The sequence below is a fragment of the Rattus norvegicus genome, chromosome 7, assembly GCF_021556685.1.
Source record: "Rattus norvegicus strain SHRSP/BbbUtx chromosome 7, alternate assembly SHRSP_T2T, whole genome shotgun sequence".
Lineage (NCBI taxonomy): Eukaryota > Metazoa > Chordata > Mammalia > Rodentia > Muridae > Rattus > Rattus norvegicus.
This window is the reverse complement of record NC_141540.1, coordinates 99,865,001-99,881,083: the sequence shown is the minus strand read 5'-3', so window position 1 is coordinate 99,881,083 and position 16,083 is coordinate 99,865,001. Positions and strand designations below refer to the sequence as shown.

Here is a 16,083-nt window from a genome sequence, read left to right as displayed (position 1 = left end):
TTGGCTAGAGACTAAAAGAAGCGGGGAAGGAGAAAGGAAGAATGGAACTTGTGGGGAACCTTACCCTTTGACATAAATATCGCTTGATTTTTGACCCGTGAAGATATTTTCATCTTCTAAAATAACATCTTCAGTGTTCCAGATGGTCACCCTCAGCTCGTATCTAGGGTGAAGGAATGCACTGTTAGTGGACCACCTTGAAATGGGGTCAAAAGCATTGCCCTTTGTAAGCCTGACATCAGCACTCAAGGTTGGTCTGTCAGAACTAAGTGGCCCAACAGGAGATCTCAGACTTGCCGGAGTACGACTGGGTTAGAGTAGCTCATGCTTCTATGGGGCCAGCACTTTTCATATGAGGAGCTTGAAACTCAAAAGCCACCAATTCAACCACCTCTGTCAAACAACTCACACACCCTCACCACTGGCCAGATGAAAAGTGAGGCACCATTGGCCAGAAGAGCATCTTCCAAGTCAAATGCTGCAATCCTTTATTCTGCTACCAAAGTGTCTTCCCCTCAACACGGGCAGATTTACTTACCCTTTGGGTTTCCTTGGTGAAATGTCAACAGGAGGTCCAAGCTGAGGTGTATCTTTCGGAAATATATCCACCCACATCTGTAGACGGCCCTTGTTGACAAAAGAAAGTTTCCTTCAGCTTTGAGAGACGGCAGGGCGTGATAATTGACCATTCATTATTCTAAAATATCCCCTTATTAGAAATGGATGTTAGATGTGATTTGGTGTCTTTATACACAGGTAACCTATTTGTTAACAAAGGTAGAGTCTTCTCTGGCTCTTCTTCTCTTCCTTTCCTCCCTCCCTTCTCTCCTTCCTTCCTTGAGCTAGACTCTCAAGTAACCTATTCTGGCCTTGAACATATTATGTATGTGTAGCTGGCCTTGAACTCCTGATACAGCTGCTTCTACTTCCCAAATTCTGGAATTACAGAAACGTACCACCATGCCTTAGATAACACATTTTTACCAAGAGTTTACTGATGCATAAGTTAAGAGCTGGGGAAGGCCTAGAAAATATATATTGGGCCTCTCCTATGTAGTAGACATGGCACCATGCAGTCAATAATACAGTCTCAAGAATTTTTCCGTATCAGTTAAGCTTCAAAGGACTTTGTTAATCCAAATAGTTAAGATGGAAATACGAAACCAACAGTGACTTCAGAGCATAGTTTTTTTAACTCTGACGATACTAACATTATTGTTAGGTCTCTCTCTCTCTCTCTCTCTCTCTCTCTCTCTCTCTCTCTCTCTCTCTCTCTCTCTCTCTCTCAGAGGCTATCCTGTGCACTGTAGAATGTTTAGTTTAGCAGCATCTACAACATCTACCCACTGGCTACTAACAGCTCCTCACCTACTTCTAAGACCACAAACTGTCTCCAGGCTGTGTTCCCTGGGAAGAAGCTCAAAACCATCCTTGGATAGAATCACTACTGTAAGGCACACAGGATCAGCTTTTAGGGACAAGGACACTTGTTGTAGATGAACACTCCACTTTAGGCCAGACCTCTCCTGCCCATTCCTGCATCCACCTTGGCAGGCATGAAGGTGTTTTAAAGAGACACTTTTATCTCTTTCTTTAACTGTAAAACTAGTGACATAATGGCTCCCAAGAAAGTGGAATTTACTCAGGAATTTCATGTGTGAGGTGAAGAAGGATGACACCTGGTACTAGCTCATCCTGCAAAAAAAGAGACACCATATAGTTTGACAATTTTCCAGATAACCTAGAAGGAGAGACTGGAGCAAAGTCAACAATAGACCACTGATGGGTGGGAGCATCTCTTGAACAGTCCTGCCTAGGTAAGTGTGTAGACCTCTTGAACTCTACTAAACCTAAATGTCATGCCAGGGTCTTTAAAATCAACTTGGGGGTTCAATGGACCCTTTTATCTTCTTCTCAATATGGACACAGGTAATAAATCATTCTTTGCTTTTCACCATGACTTTGTGTGATTTGCCTGCTGCAGATGAGTCACCAACCCTGACTTCTTAAGGCTGCCAAGATCCAGGCTCTGCCCTTAACAACACTGGTAACAGTACCTGCTCCATTCCTGGCTTATCCTTGTGGTACAGTGGCCTTGTTTCTATGTGCTCAGGAACCAGCCTACACCCGACCTCAGGAATGTCCTCCCAAGAGTGTAACACCTTGAGGGCCAAGTGTTCATAAGACTCCACCATTTCCTCTGCAGGGAGTAAAGACGAGGGGAAAGGCTTGTTAGAAGCAAAGGGTGGGGCTGTGGATGCCATCTTAAGCACTTCCCTTTACCATGCATCCTAAAGACACTAGGACATAATAGGAATAAAAGAAAATAAAAAATAGAAAGAACTAGAGGTGGCATTGTAGCAAAGAAAAAGAGACTGAATGTAGAGAGAGAGACATCAATCATGCCCTGGAGAATGGGGGAGTTTTCCTCTCTCTCTCTCTCTCTCTCTCTCTCTCTCTCTCTCTCTCTCTCTCTCTCTCACTTTCTCTCTCTACCAGATTCCTGGAGATCCCACAACAAACGGATGCCAGACACTAAAGAGAATGTTTGTTCACACCATGGTGTAAGGGCCTAGGAATCAGGGTGGCCTTTAGTAAAATGGTGGCATTAAGAGTGGTTGTAGATGTCTTCTCTTTGCCTGGGATCTCCCAACTATAAACACCCATACTTCATTCTACCAAAGGAGGTGACTCTTGGCTTAAAAGATAAAAGCAATAATAAAAAGCACAGATGGAAGGAATATCACAAAGAAGACAAAATTGTTGATAGAATAAAATCTTCTTGACAAAGCTTATAGTGATGATAACTATAAGATATAAGGTGATATAAGATATAAGGCATAAGATAATCAAACCTGACTTTATAGAAAGGGACCACAGAAACAACCACCAGGTGGTATTAATTATATCAGCAGGAGTTTATAGAGTCAGATAATCAATGAATAAAACCTTTGTTATAAAGTTTAATACCCTAGGAGCTGGCATTATGAACATAATTTCAGGTTTGTAGAGTGCAAAACTAGTAACTTTTTAATCATTGTTTAGTCAAGTGTATAGTTTTGACCAAATAATTATATCACCATTAAAGTATATTGTGAATAGAAAGTTTTTTTAAAGGAAGTCCATATCAATTTATTATCAAAGACTGTCTAAACAGCAGTAACTATGTGCTAGAATCCTCTGAATGTTCTTGAATCCAAAACAAAGAAGTAAAAAATGGAAGTCTATAACGTTGAATCAGGTTTGATATCACCTCCATTTGACTGTAGTAAAAGCATGGCAGCTTTGGAGAGAGGCAGTAACTGCTCAGATGTGGTGGCACCAGAATTGTGCTGTGTCATTAAAAATGCCTTGTGTCCCCTCCTCCCACATTTATGGAAACTTCTTTGGGATCTGCAGGGTGTGTGCTGTGATACTTGTGGGACAATATCCCTCTTTTGGTGCTACAATAAGATAGTTTGGTACAGCCCTTGCAGGATGATGGGTTGCACCTACTGTTTAAGGCTATATAGCGTTCCCTGAGAGCTCTCTGGCTTGGCACATTTGCAAGTTCTTAATAACACACACACGAAGACCGAAAGGAAACAGACCAGGATGCAGTGGAGTTACCCGAACCTTGTGATTGTGAGTGCTTGCCATTAGCCTACTTGATTTTCTGTCTTTTCCATTTGTAATTAGATGACCCACTGTCCCCAAGCCTCGGCCTTTTTAAAAGAAGAGCTACATCGGCAGAGCCATGTGCTGGGAGTTACCAGAGTCGGCTTCAGTGAAGACCGTTTTCCCAGAGAAGACCTTCTTTCCAATCTGTATCTTCCCGGGGCGAAAGTGTGGTCCGTCCAGCATGTTGTCTTTGCAGAGCTTGGTTAGGATTTCCGTGGGTTTGGCCGTGTCCCTCCAGGCATTGTACCCTTCTCTGAGAAGAGGAGGAAGGCAGAGGAAGTGAGTCTGGCTGCACTCTAGGGGACACCTTTAGAGGACCCCAGTAAAAGCTCTTGTCAGATGTGGCTTGTGTAGTGTCCCTCAGTGATACACCTGGGCTAGTGTGTTTGGCTTTGTTTCTTTTTCTTCTCTTTCGAGCCAAGGACCTTTGCAGAAGCGCATCTTGCATGTAAGAAAGGACTTGCAGGCAGCTTGACATAAAGATAGTTTGCAGGAAATCTTGATTTATTTAAAGTGATACACTCTTCTTTATAAAAGAACATTGAATTGAAATTCATATAATGAAATTTATCATTTTGAAGTTGACTGGTTCTGTGGTATTATATATGGTCCTAGTATCACGCAGTCACTCTATCTGCCTAGTTATAAAAAGTTGCTGACACCCTGAAAGGAGAACCTGCATCCAAACTACATTTACTCTTTGTTCCCATTCCCCAGTACTATCCCCCTACCAACCCCTACGCCACACACAATTTATCATATAGACTCACGTTTTTCTAATAAGTGACCTTCCTGGGTCTCCCCAACACTTTCAATCCCCTAAGCTATTTTGGAAGAAGTGAATCACTGGACACAGGGGCAGGCCCTGGTTTTCACCCACTCCCTGCTTCCTGTGCTCCCACAATAGGAATTATACGATCACATGTCCTACACATCAAGAAGGCAATTGTTTCTACCACTTTATAGCACATTCCTATGATTGAATACTGTGTGGGCCCAGAACATTGAAGACTGCAAGCAATATTAAATGACAGCTATAACACACCTAAGCTACAAAGTAAGAACAATAAACAAATTGTAAAGCATGTAATCCAATTGGAAGAGAATAGTATAGGAAAAGGAAATAAGCAAAAATGTACACAAATATTTAATTTTGTCAATAAATTATGCAAAATAGTGAATTGTGCAAATTATTTGATTTGTAGGGGTAAGTTATGTAAATTATTTTCCATTGAGGAAAAATGGTTTTTGACTCACACAATGGAACTTCAATGAATGTCTCAAGTTCCCTGGTTCTAATTTGTAAGATTTTGTTAAAAAAAAATATAGTCAGATACAACACACTTAAAAAGAAAAATCAAGCTGGTAGCCTACATTTTAAAATAAAGTCGATTTGCAAGCTTTTGTAAAGAATGATTTAAATCTACTCTTCCTTCACTTATAAAGCAAGTTTTAGAGAACTGGTAGGAAATTGCATGCAAACTCTTAAAACAGCAGGTTCTGAGTACATACAGCTGCTGTTTACACAGTTCTGACCTACTGACCATGTTAGTGATGTTTACATCGTATTGACCAGTCTTCATCTAGTACCATCCCCCTGGGAATCCTGAACACCAGGCACAGGGGAATGCACAAACACACCACAGCCTGACTCAGCTTTTGAAGAACTGGCCCTGAGTTTTAAATCAAAGCTGCTTTCCCAGCCTCGCTGGCCCTCAAGAGCACGGAATAGCCTCTTCAAACCAGCTCTGCAGATATGATCTGCTAACCTCGAGATAAGCACATGCTCAACCCAGATCTCCACAAAGCTGTGCTCCCGAGACACCAACAGCGTCCCCACAGATGAAAACTTACATCTCATACTGGCTCTGCAAGCCACAGATGGCTCTGTGTTTGCTGTAGAAACGGTTCTCCAGGTCAATCTTGGTCTCCCCAATGAGGTCATCTGACCCGATCATGTCATGGTCATAAATGAGGACGGAGAGCAGGGACTCCTTTGGGAAAGTGGCCTGGATCTCAAATGACCTGAATCCAAGCAGAGGGCCGGGAATTAGCAATGTCTGGCAGCATGGAACTCCACCAGGTTCCTTCTGGTTAGTACTTCGTGGTCCACCTTGTGGATGCACTGACTGGATTGACATTTCAGTTAGCACTGACAGGTATCTGTGTACTTTATTCTCCAGGTACAATCAACTTCTGATTTCGTTATCAAATTTTTATAGACAATGATTTGCCCTTTCATAGGTCATATCTTAGAGCTCTTGGCCTGATTTTCAGTGTGATTTCAGACCTGAACTCTGTGTCTGTTAAACATTGTGCATCTTACTTAATCTCTTCCACCCTCCATGTATGAAAATGAGAACAAATAGGACCTTTTTTTAAAATAACATGGTGGGGCAGTTGATCATATAAAACACACATCCATCTTCCAGGTTTTCAGCTCATACACAGTGAGAATACCATTGTTCATTCCTGTTACTGCTTTGTTGTGAAACACTAGCTGGAGTTTTCAAAGAGAAAACCTCATTGATGGAACCAAAGAATTGCAGGGCTGTAATGCTGTCTCTACGAGGCTGAGCCCCCGTGAGAACAGAATCATTCTGACTTCCACACCACTAGAGCCTGCACTTGGCTGTCGGGGAATATATATTTAGTAGCTATTTCTTTGAACTACAAAACACATCAGAAATCTATATCCAGTACCTCTATCTTGTGGATAAGGAAACCAAAAATCTTGAGAACGTAAGTGAAGAATCATGAATCAAGCCTCCCTGGATTACTCGGTGGGATCCTAAGACTAGTATAGTCACAAGTAACCCTTCCCAGTGAGAAAAAATGTCAGTTTATAGCACCAGTGATTATAGCTGATGGAGCAGGCTCTAAAAGGTCCTACATGGGGCTCACAGGGGAGAAATCCATGGGCCCTTCATCTGTCAAGCATGGTGATTCTTTTCTTGGCTTCAGTATTGGTGGTGCCTTTCTTAGCGTCACTATTTGGATTCTAGGCTCTAGTGGCTATTCTAGGGGTTTGTTGGAAGGAAGCACCCAACATCCATCCCTGGACTTTGCTATCATTGTGTTAGTTACCCAGGATGGACTTAATAATGGCTTCACTGTCCCTGGCAATAATGACAGAGGACATGATGGCTCTGGCCCTTCTCATCAAGCTGTGCTCAAATGAATGCTGTCTGAATTTTACCGGAGCTGCCATTCAAAGAGTTTGTAGAACCCCAGTACAAAGGTTGGATTCTTGGTTGCCCTGGAAACTCCTAGACTTACATCAGGTCATACATATGTCAGTAATAATATCATTAGAATGCTACTAGCGTTCATTGCTTGAGTAAAGATCATTAAATGAGCAAAACCTGAGGTAGTGAAAGTATTTGAAGGCTCAAATATTTGAAGTATTTGAAGAAGTTTCAAAGTCAAGATGGCTCCTTTGTTCATCCATTCATCTCCTAACTTATTCTTCTGACATTTATCACACGGTCACTGTGGGACAGGTTTAAGAGTAGAATAATTTCCAATGGGTGAGGAATACAAGAAGTTGGCAGAAGAAGATGACAGGAGCCAAGATCAAGTCATGGGCAAAGTGTTGTGAGCTGGGGGGAAAGGAGCATAACGGGAAGTCTCATCACCCCAGGGAATAGACTGCAGATAGCTCTCCTGGCTCTAGACTTGTGGAGCTCAGACTTGCCCCTCCCTTGTCTTCATGGAACTTGCCACAGTGTCATAATCCCTGATTCATTTTTCTCTCATTAGTCATAGGATCCCTAAAAGGCACTGACTGTGGAGCATCTGACATGAGATGGATTCTCCGTAACCATGAGGGAACCAATCAAAGTAGGCAGATGTCACAGCGAGGACCCATGCTTGCAGAGATGAGCTTTTTGGTATTCCATGTTTGAGAGCAGTGAGGAAGTGCCAAAGACTGTGGTCGTTCTCCACATTATAATGGTGCAGAGTGGCAGAGCCCCATCAGATCTCATCATCAAATGGAGGAAGCTTTGTCTATGCACCTATTCAATCTCTCCCTCGTTCTATCACAATAAAACAGTTATTCAGCACTTATTGAGGGCCAGGCCCTATCCACAGTGCCAAGGGAAGTGTTATTGGGCACATGAGTCTGTGTACAGACAGATGTGACCTTCTAGCAGAGGGAAGAGGATGGCCAGTGAACACATAAACTAGTAAACCCATGCCAGAAGCTATGAAGGAGGAAAGGAGGTAGCCAACAGAGCCAGGGTATTAGTGCAAACGACTGTGACATCCTCACATGAACATCCTTGCAGTGATCCTCGGGAGGGATCCCTAAGCCCCAGGTTAAACACTCAGCCTGCTGGAACACAGTAATTTTGAGTTAGGAACTTGTGACCTGGCGAAACAATATACACCCCACCAACCATCTACACCTAGGGAGATCAGGGAAGAAGCAGATTCCAGCCCACTAGACTCCTGATTTCCAGGCTGAGAAAGAAAGTCTAATTCACAGCTGGGGAGCCGTAATGACAAAATGGGAGCAGCAGCTCCATAAGTGGCAGACAGCAGTAAATGTCACCTCCGGATCAGAAAAACAGGGGTACACGTCCGTAGAACTGTCACTTTAGCTGTTCCCATTAACCCAGACTGGTTTATGACCTCATTTCCTTAGCAGCAATAAAAATTTATGAAACGATGCTCATCAAATGCCATGGTGTCCAAAGCCAATACAAATGGAGACATGAATTTACTTGAGTCTGGAGACGATCTCCTCCCGTGCTCATGTACTTAAGATGTTGCTAGTCCCTGCACCCAAATCCTGTGGGGAAGAAAGCTGAACACCCAGAAGTGCAGACCACCCTGGAAAGACTGCCACTTCTGCTCACCGCTGCCCACATCCCTGGTCAAGGGGAAACTGCATAGTGCCTCTGGACACAGGAATATAGGAACAGTCAGATGCTGGTACCAGTGGTTCTGGTTTCGGGATGGGGAAAATTTCCTGAACAAAACACCAATGGCTTATGCTGTAAGATCAAGAATTGACAAATGGGATCTCATAAAACTGCAAAGCTTTTGTAAGGCAAAGGACACTGTGGTTAGGACAAAATGGCAACTAACAGATTGGGAAAAGATCTTTACCAATCCTACATCTGATAGAGGATTAATATCCAAAATATACAAAGATCTCAAGAAGTTAGACTCCAGAGAACAAAATAACCCTATTAAAAATGGGGTACAGAGCTAAACAAAACATTCTCAGCTGAGGAATATTGAATGGCCAAGAAGCACCTAAAGAAATGTTCAACATCCTTAGACATCAGGGAAATGCAAATCAAAACAACCCTGAGATTCCACCTCACACCAGTCAGAATGGCTAAGATAAAAAACTCAGGTGACAGCAGATGGTGGTGAGAATGTGGAGAAAGAGGAACACTTCTCCATTGTTGGTGGGATTGCAAACTGGTACAACCACTCTGAAAATCTGAGGTTCCTCAGAAAATTGGACATTCCACTACCTGAGGACCCAGCTATATCTCTCCTGGGCATATACCCAAAATATGCTCCAACATACAACAAAGACACATTCTCCACTATGTTCATGTCAGTCTTATGTATAATAGCCAGAAGCTGGAAAGAACCCAAATGCCCTTCAACAGAGGAATGGATTCAAAGAATGTGGTACATCTACACAATGGAATACTACTCAGCTATCAAAAACAACGACTTCATGAAATTCATAGGCAAATGGAATGAACTAGAAAATATCATCCTGAGTGAGGTAACCTAACCACAGAAAATCACACTTGGTGTGTACTCACTGATAGGTCGATATTAGCTCTAAAGTTCAAATTACCCAAGATGCAATCCACAGACCACAGGAAGCTCAAGAAGAAGGATGACCAAGATGCAGATGCTCCCACTCCTTCTTAAAAGGGGGAACAAAAATATCCATAGGAGGGAATATGGAGGCAAAGTTTAGAGCAGAGACTGAAGGAACAGCCATTCAGAGCCTGCCACACACGTGGTCCATATATATATCCACCAAAACTAGATAAGATTGATGAAGCTAAAAAGTGCATGCTGAAATAGACCCGATATAGATCTCTCCTGAGAGACACAACCAGAGCATGTCAAATACAGAGGTGAATGCTAGCAGCAAACCACTGAACTGAGAACAGGACCCCCTTTGTGGGAATTAGAGGAAGTATTGAAAGAGCTGAAGGGGCTTGCAACCCCATAAGAACAATAATTCCAACCAACCAGAGCTTCCAAGGACTAAACCACTACCCAAAGGCTATACATGGTCTGACCCATTACTCCAACTGCATATGTAGCAGAGAATAGCCTTGTTGGGGCACCAGTTGAAGGGGAAGCCCTTGGTCCTGCCAAAGTTGGACCCCCAGTGTAGGGGATTGTCAGGGGAGGGGGTAAGGGAGGTGGATGTGGGGGAACACCCTTATGGGTGAGGGTGAGAGGATGGGGGTTTATGGACAGGAAACTGGGAAAGAGAATTACATTTGAAATGTAAATAAAGAAATATATCCAATAAAAAATTAATAAAAAAAGATGTTAAAGTCACCAAGGAGGAGGGAAAGGTAGAACATGTCTGTTGGACACTGTGTTATTGGAGTTTCACACGTTCTTTCAAAGGAGCCTAGAGACAGGTGTCACTACTGCTTTACAGATGAGGAACACTGCAGTCAGGGAGGCAAAGCCAGCTGCATGACAGTACAGTCTGTACATGATAACACCCAGTTCCAGTGTAGCCAGAGCACAAACTCAAGCAGGAGCCATGTCTGGTATGCTGTTAGAAGGTATGGCTAGAGTGATGGCTCAGTGGCTAAGAGCACATGAGTTTGGTTCCCAGCACCCAGGTAGTAGTTCATAACCACACATAACTCCAGTTCCAAGGAGCCAATGCCATGGGCACTGTACACATATACATGCAGGGAAAACATACACACACATGAATAAAATAAATAAATCTTTTTAAAGATGTTGCTATCTACCAGAAAATTCCTGAGTTTGGTTCTACAGTGTACACACACACACACACACACACACACACACACACACACACACACACACACAGTGTATTTTAACATCGTGCAGGGAAACAAAATACCACTGGAGGCTCTCAGTTCAACATTTAGAATTACTGCAATTAGGTGAAAAAAGTGATATTGTGCTAAAACTTTCTCCAGTAGGAGACCAAAAATCAAACATCTGGCCCAGTGCCCACTATTTTTGAGTTGTGTGAATTTGAATACATTTCTTAACTTCTTTGTATCTTAGATGTCTTGATTACAAGAGGAAAGCTCTCATATAGTATTAGTGGGATCCATGACCCTCTAAGGTACTTTTAAGTTTAAAACTTATGTGTTATAAAACCACATGCCTGAAGATCACAATGTCAGGTCCTAGATAGGAAACCATCTACATTTTTGCATGAATAAACATTTGTTATCAAGGATACAAGTTAGTGTTTAATCTTCAGCTATTGTTTTATCTAAGATATCCACACCTCTCCCTACACACACACATACACACACATACACACACACACACACACACACACACACACACACACACACACACACAATTTCCATCCACCTCCAGGAAGGCAGCAGCAGCCAATGCAGAAAGAACAATACAACCCAAGTGGGATGGCACTGACCTTCCAAACACTGGATTCAGTTGTTTGGGGATGTATTTGTCCCGGTCTTTGATTTCTGTTTGGCCAAGCCTGAGCACAATGTAGGGGTCTGATTTGCCATCTGGATCAGCTGGGCTAAGATTAAATGCCTGGGGAAGAAGAAAAAGAAAATTGTTCTGACCCAGTGGGCTCCATCATGGTGCACATGGGGACACTTGGGTTCTGTCTGGAGATGTCCTGTGCTCCGGTGTTCTAACTCCTGAGCTTTGGGATGTTGAAAAGCTCTTTAGATTTTAGAGTGCTACTAGCTCTCTAGATTTTAGAGGAACCACTGCTTTAGAATGCCAGTTTTGCCTTAAGAAGAGCAGTTATTGATGTCTGCCTTTCTATTCTGTCATCTACCCAGAGGAAACCAGTCCTTGGAACATGGCAGCGAGGAACATGCTGGAGAAGGAGGCAGAAGATATGAGCCCATGTTCTAATGTTTAGTTTTGTCATCTTGGCCAAGTCATGTTGTTTCTGGATCTATCTGTAAAACCATGGTGTGATGGTTTGTATATGCTCGGCCCAGGAGGTGGCACTATTAGAGAGTGTGGTCCTGTTGGAGTAGGTGTGTCACTGTGGGTGTGGACTTTGTCCTAGCATCCTGGAAGCGAGTATTCTGCTAGCAGCCTTCAGATGAAGATGTTGAACTCTCAGCTCCTCCTGCACCATGCCTGCCTGGATGCTTTTGCCTTGATGATAATGGACTGTATCTCTGAACCTGTAAGCCAGGCCCAATTATAAATGTTGTCTTTATAAGACTTGCCTTGGTCATGGTGTCTGTTCACAGCAGTAAAACCCTAACTAAGATACATGGGGTGGACCTAAAGACCCTGTCCAGCACCAGTGGTTTCTGAAGCCATGTTCCCATGAATCTTGCCTTTAACCCTAGCTCTCTGAGTGATGATGCATTTCTGATCATGAAGCCTGATTCCAGACTGGCTGGACCTTAAGCTGTCAAAAGTGAACTTGGTGTGTGGAAAGGCCATGGTAGGAAGCCAGTAAGATGTGGCATCAAACAGATGGAGAAACTTGGCAGTGAAGAAAGCTGAGAAACAGCCCAGTACTCAGTACCATCTCCCTCGGACCAAACAGGATAAGTAGATCCAGCTACATGGATAAGAGCAAGAATGTTCTCTAGGGATTGCTTACTAGCCAAAACTTGTAAACAGGCTACATGCCGAAGCGCAATCCAAATCCGTGACTCCTTTACCTCAGTGAACTCTAAAACAACATGCACACTTTGCTGTTCCATTGTTTATTTTTTATACTTTTATATTTCCTAGTTCTTATACCACTTGGATCTGTCATGTGATCTCCATGAAAATGAGAGTGCTGTTCTATTCATTACTTTATTCAAGGATATTGTCATGAATGGGGTCTTAATATTTCTTGTGTGAACAAGTGATGTTATATCCACTCAAGAAAGCATCAAACGGCCACTAAAAGAAATAAAGCAACGTGCTGATCTGGCAAAGTGTCTGCGCTACCTTGTTAAGGAAGAGGAACACAGTAAAGAACTTTGACTTCTTTCTATAACATTTTTTACAATCTTTTAGTGCTTATTAAATTATTTTAAAACCAGTGCATTATATAACACATTATGTATTAATAAATGATAGAAAAGCACACATAATCACCACTACTAAAAAGGTACACACCAAACACTGGCTCTCCATCCTGCAGGGACTTCCTTGCTACTGAAACATGGGACTGTCACCCTCTTATTCTGTTCATTCAAGGGCACTATGTCCTTAAACTGCAGCCCAGGGCAGCCCTCTTCCATGCTGCCCACCCCTGTTCTAGGCAGGAACCTTGTCCACAGTTGCCCTGGCCTTTGTGTAGAGAGCTCCAGACGACAGAACTGTGGTAAGGGTTGATTCATGGCTCTGTAATTCAGTGAAAGAAAACCATGGGGGTTGGGAAGCAGAGATGGTGCTGAGGATTTAGCAGCTCAACACATTTGTTTGCTTCCAGAATTCTCTGAGCCTCTAGTGCGCATGAGCTTTGAGAACCTCCAGAGTTAGAGAAGAATCAATTATTGGACACAATATTTCTCAGATTTATATGAACATGTACTCTGTTTCCTGAGGAATGTATATTAATTGTCTCCCAGGACACCAGGATCTTCCTGAATAACATTTTGAAAAGGCTATTGTGAGCATCCTGTAGGTAGGCGTTTATTATAGACTACCCAGCATTGTCTGCGTTTTCTCATAAGTATCACCACCCTCCCAGATGGCTTGCTTTTTTGAGGACAAAGACTCCATCACAACACCCCTGCCACATTACAGTGTGATGGTACGTGGGAGAGAGAGGACACCCAAGAAGTACATGATAAAAGGATAATTTGTTTTCTCTTCTCATTAATCTTTTAATTCTTGAGATGGTCTCACCATGTGCTTGGCTGGCCTGGAAGCTTCCTGGGTGCTGGAATGAAAGGCCTGTGCCATCACACCTGGCAATTAGCTTTCCTTTTATACTTTGTTAATGTTCCTTACAAGGGATATAAGCAACATGAATCGAGGTAGCATTGAATAAGAATACTACAAAGACAGTCACAGAATCCAAATCTAAGCAATGAGTTTAAGACAAAACCATGACCCATGAGGATTTGTACAATTGAATGTTATGTTTGGTTTTCCACCATCCCAATGAGTCAAAAAGTTGTAATTAACATTTTTCTTGACTCGTCATCAAAAAGCCTGGAGAACATAATGTTTTGAGTTGGTTTTTTTAGTGCACTAAAAATGAAACTTCTGACTGCAGTAGTGTAGCAGTAAAGCCACAGGGAGAATTCACCACAGTAACTGCCCGGTTGGGTCCAGGGTGCCTTTCTCAGCTCCTCCCACTGTCTTCCCTGTGAGTATTCTACTTTTGCCTTTGGTTTCCTTTCCCACTAGCAGGTAACCTAACACAGGTAAAGCTTAACAGACTGATCTGGACGCCTCCTAAATGCCTATGTTGAAACTCAAGTGTATTGGACCTACGGCTGGCTATAGGCAGGTGACTAAAACTAATAATGTCACAAGAGTGGAGCTGTAAATTTCAGAAGCTGCTCTTTCTCCCTCACATTCACATCCCCAGAGGAATGGCCATGTGAGGACAGACATACAAGGCAGCAGAATAGACTCCACAAGACACTAACCTTTTTTTTTTGCCATGATTACTAGAACCTCAATCATGACTTACAGCCCCCAGAACTTAGATAAAAAACATTTCAGTTATTTAAACCCACTTATGGTATTTTGTTTCAGCACCATGGCTAGGCTAATTCACCGAGTAGATCAAAGGAGGATGGCTCACCGCAACAATGTACACACGGATCAGTACTTGAATGGGATGATTGGGTGGAATTCCTTGCTGGATTCTCAGCTGGCCACTGTCCTCTGAGGCAGAATCCTCTGGGCTTTTGTAGATGCAGAAAGAGCCCTGGTACCATAGAACACAAGCCAGAAAACAGAATAGTCATATGACCTATAAGAAACCATAGTGGGTGGGCCCAGTGGTAGAAAAATGAACACAGCCCAAGTGACTAAAGGGCATGGACTAGTGTTGTCCTTTGTCAGGGCTGTGTCTTTGGGCAAAGTATACAAGTTGCTTACCTCAGCACTTATTCATGGCACACTAGTGGATCGGGTCAGTATGTTAATGCCCTCACTACAGGGCATCCCACGAGGAGTGTGACAATGGGATTTGAGTGTTTTTTATACATGGAATGCTGTGCCAGGTCTCCCTATTTTCTCTGTCTGTCCTGAGTACAGTATTCCTCCTTCCAGACACAGTAATGAAGCTTTGGGAGACGAAGTATATTGCTCAAGGTCATGCAACTAACTACTATAACAAACAAGATTTAAATCCAGGTTGGTGAACTGGGTTACTTGGTATATTTCAGCATGCCGTCTAGCAACTTAAAAGCCCAGCATGCAGAAGTGAACTCTATATATTAGTGACTGCTTTGTGACACTGAAACCCCAAGTCTGCAAGAAAAGGGTATGGGTTGTTTGATTTATCTTAGTTTTTCAACTGGCAAATCTGCATGGATCACATATTTAATGTGTTATGGTTGAGACCGCAATGAAAAAGGTAGTAGTCCTTATGGGTAGTGACTATGTCTTCATATATATTACATAGAGTGAGTTTAACCCATTGACCACAAATCAAAAATATCTTCAAAGACAGGCCGGGCCTTGCAGGGTTTCAGAGAAGTTTCAGGGTAGGCATTGAGGGTCATCTCTGCCACACACACATCCCACATCACAACCCCATTATTAGAATTGAGTCATGGCTGACATTTATGGACACAAAGAGCAGAATCCACATGGGAACATGCCTTGAACTTTCCTATGACCCGGTCTCCGTCCAGACTGTGATCATCTTCTGTTGATTTGCCTCTGAAGAGTTCAAAGGTCTTCACCCAGTCTTCAAAATTGTTGAATTCACTTTCAAGATCACCATCGTAAATCTTTAGAGAAAAGTAAGATTATACTAAGATGAAGGGAGGTTAATTACTCCATCACCTTTAAACTCATTCTCACTCAGTTTGAAAACAGACACAAATATAGTCAAATTCTTCACCAGGATATAATAAGAATGGCATTGGGTTCAATTCCCAGTAGAATCCCTGTTCCCATTAGAAAACTCACAAGGACAACCTTTATTGTCTATATTCCTATCAGCAACCTTCTCTTCTGAGGTTCACCAGAACCATCCATTTCTGTTTTCTGTTAGCATGAAGTGAATAG

General features: G+C 42.6%; 1 protein-coding gene and 1 long non-coding RNA gene across 6 annotated transcripts in view; one reads left to right on the top strand and one right to left on the bottom strand.

The window, feature by feature from the left end:
- LOC148004806 (uncharacterized) overlaps positions 1-12,812 on the top strand; it is a 72,848-nt gene extending 60,036 nt beyond the window's left edge. The window contains exons 2-3 of one of the 3 annotated variants that reach the window (XR_015625574.1): positions 3,679-3,939; positions 11,703-12,811. This is a non-coding gene — a long non-coding RNA (uncharacterized LOC148004806). Of the gene's footprint in view, positions 1-3,678; positions 3,940-11,702 lie in introns of all 3 variants that reach the window. The other 2 variants (XR_015625575.1, XR_015625576.1) reach the window with 2 other exon arrangements.
- The window catches only part of Fer1l6 (fer-1-like family member 6), a 155,555-nt gene that overhangs the window by 18,480 nt on the left and 120,992 nt on the right, over positions 1-16,083 (bottom strand). For all 3 annotated transcript variants that reach the window (XM_087557384.1, NM_001447146.1, XM_087557386.1), the window contains 8 exon segments: positions 15,672-15,803; positions 14,645-14,770; positions 11,318-11,445; positions 5,515-5,685; positions 3,753-3,913; positions 2,058-2,200; positions 539-627; positions 65-163 (listed from right to left, as the gene is read on the bottom strand). In XM_087557384.1, the coding sequence (XP_087413510.1) occupies positions 65-163; positions 539-627; positions 2,058-2,200; positions 3,753-3,913; positions 5,515-5,685; positions 11,318-11,445; positions 14,645-14,770; positions 15,672-15,803 (1,049 nt within the window).